The sequence below is a fragment of the Galeopterus variegatus genome, unplaced genomic scaffold (assembly GCF_000696425.1).
Source record: "Galeopterus variegatus unplaced genomic scaffold, G_variegatus-3.0.2 Scaffold4458, whole genome shotgun sequence".
Classification (NCBI taxonomy): Eukaryota; Metazoa; Chordata; class Mammalia; order Dermoptera; family Cynocephalidae; genus Galeopterus; species Galeopterus variegatus.
Genome location: NW_007730569.1, coordinates 123,810 through 130,912, shown reverse-complemented (window position 1 = coordinate 130,912; position 7,103 = coordinate 123,810). Strand labels below are relative to the sequence as shown.

At 53.3% G+C, this 7,103-nt stretch overlaps 1 protein-coding gene across 1 annotated transcript in view; it reads left to right on the top strand.

The window, feature by feature from the left end:
- USP36 (ubiquitin specific peptidase 36) overlaps positions 1 to 6,365 on the top strand; it is a 32,395-nt gene extending 26,030 nt beyond the window's left edge. Inside the window, exons 14-17 of the mRNA XM_008587587.1 lie at positions 278 to 408; positions 2,122 to 2,691; positions 3,295 to 3,503; positions 5,710 to 6,365. Of these exons, the coding sequence (XP_008585809.1) occupies positions 278 to 408; positions 2,122 to 2,691; positions 3,295 to 3,503; positions 5,710 to 5,927 (1,128 nt within the window). The 3' untranslated portion in view covers positions 5,928 to 6,365. The remainder of the gene's footprint in view (positions 1 to 277; positions 409 to 2,121; positions 2,692 to 3,294; positions 3,504 to 5,709) is intronic.
- The last annotated feature ends 738 nt before the right edge of the window (positions 6,366 to 7,103 follow it).

The window sequence follows — 7,103 nt, the reverse complement described above, 5'->3', positions numbered from 1 at the left end:
GGCGGGCACTTCTGCAGCACAAGGCTCGTGAGGTGGGGTGACACGAGGATGTATTTGTGGTGCTGAGATTTTTGTTTAAATTTCCTTCCTTTTTTCCTTTTTGTTTCTAACCAAAAACACTTTTCTGATTCTTCTTCTCCCATTCCCCCCCCCCACCTGCCCCCTTTTTTCCTCCTTCTGTCCCCTCATCCTTTCTGGGCTTTTTTTTTTCACCCCCTCTTCACTCACGGAAACCTTTTTTAGACCACCAAGTTTTTATTTATGTCAATAACTGCAGGCCAGCACCCTGCGGAGGGCGACCGGCAATGACCTCCGTTCACCTCCCCCCTCACCATTCTCCGGCCTCACCTCCCCCACGAAAACCACTCACCCTGCCGTCGCCGCCATGTGGCCTGTCCATCAAGCCAGGTAAGCTGCGTGTGCAGGCCCTTGTCTGCGGTGGGTGTGTGGCTTGGCTGGGGACAGTGGCACGGACCAGCAGCCTCACAGGACGAGCTGAGCAGTGTACAGCTGAGGAGGTGCAGGGCATCAAGGATGAGCCCCCTTCTCTGTTCCATCTGCTAGAGGGTCAGAGGCTATTTAGTCTCCGCAGACCTGGTTTTTCAGTTTTGCCTGTATTTTTCATCCCTCTGCTGCATCTGTGACCTTTGATGACCTGGTGTGCTGGGGACTGACCTATCCTGTGGCCTCTCGCCAGCCCCATGACAGAAGGTCACAGTAGGAAGAAGAGGCAGGGCTTCCAGGAAGACCCCTAGTGAGCTCAGAGTCCTACGAGTCCTTTGGGGCCATCTTCTGCCTGCCGGTGTCAGGTTGTGATCTCCCAATGACGCACCCCAGGCATCTGGCTCTGGGGAGGGCTCTGTCTCTCTAGCCCTGCAGAGCACTCCACCTGGGGCTGCTTGGGAGGTTTGGCTCTGTGGGAGCCACAAGACCACCTTCAGGGCCCTTCAGGGTCCCCCATACACACTCTTCCTGAAGGCTTGGATCCTTTCCTCACCACTGAGTCACTGTTATAGAGTGGTGCTCACGTCACTTAGGTGTGTCGTGTGACAAAGTGTTGCAAGTAACTGGTAATGAGTGTGTGACAGTTGGGGGGTGCAAAAGCCTTTGGTAGCTGGGAAGGAAAGAAGCAAAGAAAGGTAAGGGCAGGGTGGTGGCCTGCTGGACTTGGTGCGTGCTCAGGCCCCAGAGTACTTTGCACCCCCCTTTCACTCTAGTGGCACGAATCAGCCTCTCTCCTGCACCTACAGAGGCGATGTCCCCACCAGCACCCCAAGCTCCACCTTCCTCTCTCTCTGACACTCGCACATGCCTCCCATACTTGGCATACTGTTTTTTGTACACGGTAGGTCCTTAAACAATTGAGGCATTTTGAGGTTTTTTGTTTCTTTGTCATATAACCGTTTTTGAAAAAAATTCCAGGAAATGCTTAGGTGACGTGACAGTGTAGTTCAGTTGGCACGGGCACTATAGTTCGTTCTGGTTCAGATGACGACGACGACAATCCTGTTTAATTCAGCAACCTTCGGTTGGGCATCATCGCCCCCTGTTGACAACTGAGAACCCTGTGGTTTGGGGTGGGAGGGAACTTTCCTCACCTGGTGTGGCTCTTGTCCTGTCCCTTACACATCCTGCTGTGTAATTCTGCTCTACAAGTCTGTTTTCCTAGTTTTCCTGGCCCCCAGAATTGAGAGGAAAATAATAGTGGAGTATTCACAGGCCTGAACCTGCCTTTCTTATAGGCTGACTTCTTGCACTTGAACAGCCCAAGACTTTGGGAGGTTAGGAAATAAATCCTAACAGGATTTCTTTTTTCTTACCATTTATTGCTTAGTGAAGCTTTGCCTCCTGGACACATTTGTACTGAAAATTAAAAACATTAGAGTTTGCAAATATACTTTGAACTGTTTGGTGACAAGAACCAAAGACGGATGATTCTTATTAACTTTGATCTTAAGTAGACTCTGAATTTCATTATTAACCTGTTACACATAATTGATGTGTATCTGAGAATCACAGGGGGAAAAATCCTTCTAGAATTCTTAGGTGAGGGGGAGGGTGGGGGCAGGCAGGAAGGAAGAGCTCTGTCTGGTCTTTCAGAGCAGCCTTCCCGTTGCCCAGCTGTCCTCACAGGGCTGTGTCACCTGCTCCCAGACCATCCAGCCGACCGAAGCCTCCCCTCAGCCCCCACTCCACGCCACTGGCCAGTAGTACCCAGCCCCCAGCGATGTCCCAACTATGGAGCTGCCCCTCCGCCTCGACTGCCCTGCCTCAGGTCAATGGGGACTGCTTGTCCCCTTCACACCAGCCACCACAGGCCAGCGAGGCCCCTCCCAGCCCCTGTAAGAAGAGGAAGAAGACCCACGTGGGAGTGCTCCCAAGGCTGGGCTCAGAGATGCACCTCTCAGGGCACCCTGCGGGTGCAGCTGCCATGCCTGGCAGGAGGAGGAAGAAGAGCAAGAGGCCGCGCCCAGAGGAGGCTGTCCCACGGGAGGGGCCCATGCAGAGGCAGCTTGGGGGCCCTGAGAGCAGGACGAAGGGCCCGGCAGAGCTGCCAGCTAGCAGCCAGGTGGAGGAGGGCAGACGCCCGCAGGTGGCCGGCCACCCCGTGAGCAGCAGGAAGCGGAGGAGGAAGGGAGCAGAGGTGCCCGGCGGGGAAGACGGCCTCCACCAGCACGCAGCTGGGCACAGGTAGGTGGGCACGGCAGCACCTGTGCCCCTGACCCAAGAAACAAAGTGAAAGTGAGCATCCCATCCCCACTTAGGTGAGGTCCAGAAATGCCATATGCTGATCTGGGCCTCTAAAGTGTGCAGGTGCGGCAGAGTGTCCCTGTAGTGAGTGTCAGTGGGTTGTCCTTGGAGTGCCAGTGGCATGGACAACTGTGCCCAGCCCTTGCCGTCACTGTATGTGCAGGGTGGTCCAAGGATGTGAGGTGAGATGTTTCAATAAGGTCCCAGCAGTCTGCACATGCAGTTTGTTGGACTTGCCTAGTTAGGTTAGGAATGTGACCTTGTGACTTTCTCTGATGTGTCACGCCTGGACGTGTGGGTGTGGACAGCAGGCACTCATGACGCTCGCCACTTCTCTAGCCCGAGGGAAGGTCTGCCAATGTGTGGGGAGTGAAGGGTGTCGCTGGGACAGCTGGCATGCCATGTCCGCTGGGTCATGGGGTGGTGTTGTCTAGAGTTAGTAGAGGCATGTGCTCGTGGAACTAGCTGGGGACGTGTGTCTTTGAGCTCTTTCCCTTGCTGTCAGTGTGCTCGGAGAGCTGACCTGCCTCTGACTTCCCACAGCTGCTCTCCTAGGCACAGTGGCGAGCCAGAGACCACGGCAGAACCTCCAAGGAAGAAGAAAAGGAGAAGAAGAAAGCAGGAGTCACAGCAGGCAGGAGGAGAGGAGCGTCCACAGGGCCAGAGGAGTGTCAGGCCCAGCCATGCTGCTGTCCCTGAGTCGAGCAGCCACGCGCCATCCGTGAATGGTCAGCTTCCTGGGGCCTGCACGGGTATGCCCCCCATCACGGACGGAGTGCTGAGGGGGTGGATGGGCCCAGAGCGGGAAGGGCCCAGGTGAAGCTGCGGCCGACGTCTTTCCCTCGGGTGAGACCCTACAGGAAGGGGCATCAGCTTCTGGCTGAAACAACCCCTGGGGGGTGGATGCAGGTGGCTTTAAAGCGTCCTGTGAGTGGGTCTTCTGAGTCCAGGTGGTTCCTGCTGAGCCTACATGCGGGTGTGACTAGCTGAACCCCCAGCCGGCGTGTTCTCTGGGACGCCTGCACTCAGAGGCTGGGCTCAGACGTGAATCATCCTCTCTTCCCCACGTAGCTGGGCCTCTGAAGACAGCGCAGTACTCTTGCTGCCAGGGTCTGTGTGTGGTGCTGTCCCTGGGCCTTCCCACGGTGACTTAAGGCATCCCCCTCCCACCCCCTAGTCAGAGGCTGCTTTCGTTGTACCTCAGCAGGCTCTTGCCACGGAACTGTCTAAGCGAAGGGTGGGGTCCGCTCTGCATCTGGGGATCAGTCCTTAGTGTATTTGGGGCAGCCGGGCCACTGGAGGTCGATTTATATTTGTCAGACTTTTTTTTTTTTTTTTTAAAAAGATGATCGGTAAGGGGATCTCAACCCTTGGCTTGGTGTTGTCAGCACCACGCTCAGCCAGTGAGCGAACCGGCCATCCCTATATGGGATCCGAACCCGTGGCCTTGGTGTTATCAGCACCGCACTCTACCGAGTGAGCCACAGGCTGGCCCTATATTTGTCAGACTTTTAAGAAATGAATTGCTGCATAAAAACGGAGCATCATGAATTACCTTGCGAATTGCTGCTGCTGGCAGTGAGGTCTGTGGCTGTTCAGTGACCTGGGGGTATAGACAAGGCCACACTCAAGTGATGGGAGAGCTGTGCTTGATGCAGTTCTTGGAGCAGGAGAGTCGGATTGCTGTGCACAAATTCAAGCACTTGTGGCCTGGGACCTGCTGCTTGGGCACTCAGGGCTCAGCCCAGTGCCATATGGTGATGGGCCTCGTGCATCAGGCAGGTGCTCGGCTGCTGTGTTCATACAGGAGGGTCCCCAGCCCCACATTTGCACTCAGTCCTGAACACCTCAGAAGAGAGGACTGCATGAGGAAGGGTGCTTCAGGCTCTCAGCATGCTGGTGGCTCTGTGTGACGGGTCCCGGGCTGTGCTGAGCAGCAGGGGGAGAAGAGGCCAGAGAGTAGAGCAGGGGATGCTGTCGTGCTTGGTGCAGGGGCACTGATCCTAGAGGTCCCCAGGAATCAGAGGGCAGAGACAAGGTCAGGTTGTGCTTAGGGAGTGATACGTGCCTGCAGCTGGGCGGTGGGCACATCAGGGGGACCGGGGCAGGAACCGAGGACTGGTTCAGGAACTGCGTCTGGATCCTGAGGAGGGTGGTGAGGGCTGTTGATGTGCGGACGTGCCGGGTGGCCTAGCGCTGTGGTGCTCACCAGTGGCCAGGCTCTCACTGGGCCAGGGCTTGGGGAGCGTGTGGTGGTGGCACTTTCCTGTCCCCCCATTCTGGAACTCAGGTTGCTTTCAAGGCGCTGCTGTCTCTGACATGAGCAGTGGGTCCCATTTAGAGCTGGTTTCGTGCCCTGCCCTCCGTCAGACCAAGGACTGACACTGTGGCTTATAAGGGTTTGTTTGGCTTTTGTTTTCTGCAATTTTCTTGTTTTCTGTCTTTTCTTTTCCAAGAATTGATTTGGACAACAGCCTTTTCTATTGGATAAAATCATCATTAATATGTTAAGCACTTAAGTTAGGCATTAGTAAGTATTTACTATCAGTAAGTTCTACAATTCTGTTATAATAATAGGCATGTGATTTGTTTCCTCAGTGGTTTATTTTATTGAAACATGATTGTACATATCTGTGGGGTGCCGTGTTAAATATCAGTACCTGTGTGCAATATGTGATGCTCAAATCAGGATAATCAGTACATTCGGCATTACACAGTGTGACCACTTTTGCGGCCTATCACCAGTTTCTTGCTAACCCTCCTCCTTTTCCCCTCAGTGGTTTATTTTAAATGTGTGTAAGTGTTTTTTGGCTACTGTTATTGCAGGGCTGGGACGGGCTCCTCTTGAATCCTGGAACAGAGAGCAAGAATCACCAGTTTCTTGCTAACCCTCCTCCTTTTCCCCTCAGTGGTTTATTTTAAATGTGTGTAAGTGTTTCTTGGCTACTGTTATTGCAGGGCTGGGACGGGCTCCTCTTGAATCCTGGAACAGAGAGCAAGAATCCGATGTAGTCCAGGAACTGCTCAAGCATTCATCTGATAAAGCTTATGGGAGGAAAGGTACTGGTTTTGATTGGTTTATTTTGAAGATGGCGAAGGTATGGAAGGGGTCCTGGTGTACTGTGAGTGTGGGGGGCAGGCGTCACTCAGCTTTAAAGATGAGAAGAGGAATCTAAACGTTTGTTTAGGATCCTCTTTAACCCCCCACCTCTAGCCATGGCACGAAGGTGGGTTCTGTCATGGAGGGACCCAGAACATCTTCTCCTACAAGTCCGGGAGCAGGGGAAAGAGCAGAGCGTCTCCTCCGGGCAGGCTGGGCTGGGCAGAGTATTAGGGTCTCTAATAGGGGACGGGGCAGAGTGAGAAAGATCTAGCACCAGCAATGTCGGTTCTTACCTGGAACATTATTTTTGTAAATCAGACTTCGAGAACAAACCTGAGGTCTTTGTTTATCAGACAAGGGCATGAGTTTAAAAAGAACCGAAGTTTGCAGGTTGGTGATACAGAGAGTTTAATTGAGAGTCACTGATGATGTGTCTCTGTTGACCATCATGTACAAATTGGATTACTCTGTCCTCCCCTTTTCTGTCTTTGCATGTCCATTTTCACCAAAAGGTGGCACTCAAAAATTTTGAACGCAGTAGTTCCCCATTACCTGTGGGGATATATTGCGAGAGACCCCCACTGTCTGCCTGAAACCAGGCCAATACCAAACCCTGCATCTACTATGTTTTTTTCTGTACAAACATACCTGTGATAAAGTTTAGTTTATAAACTAGGCACAGTAAGAGATTAACGACAATAACAGTAATAAAATAGAGCAATTATAACAGTATGCCAGTATCGCCACTCTTGCACTTTGGGGACATTGGGGGGGTATGTTTCTATATGTGGTGGTGTGTGTGGAGCGTGTGTATGTGGGGGTGTCTGTGGGGGGCGTGTGTGGTGTCTGCGAGCATGTGTGTACCAGTCACTTGCAGAGGAGGACCATGTAGCGTATTCCAGTTGCATCAAGATGCCACGTGTTGGCTTCTCTGTTAGACTCACACCAAGGGTGACAGTGTGAATGTTAAGGTCTCGTTCCTCACTGTCAGGACCAATGTTCTTTGTCCCACAGCTTCTGGAGACAAGGCGTCCCTTCCTGGGTCTGCGGGATCTGTCCAATCTGAGGGAGCAGCCTCATGTGGCCTCCGCTGCCTGTCATCCCCCAGGCCACTGCACTGTGAACCTGCCACGGTGGGGGCTCTCCTGGCACCAGTGTCCACAGACAACCTGACGTAGAGGCTTTGGGTCTTCCACAGATCAGGAGCTCGCTGTTGACGTTCACAACAAGCCCCACAGGAGCAGCCACA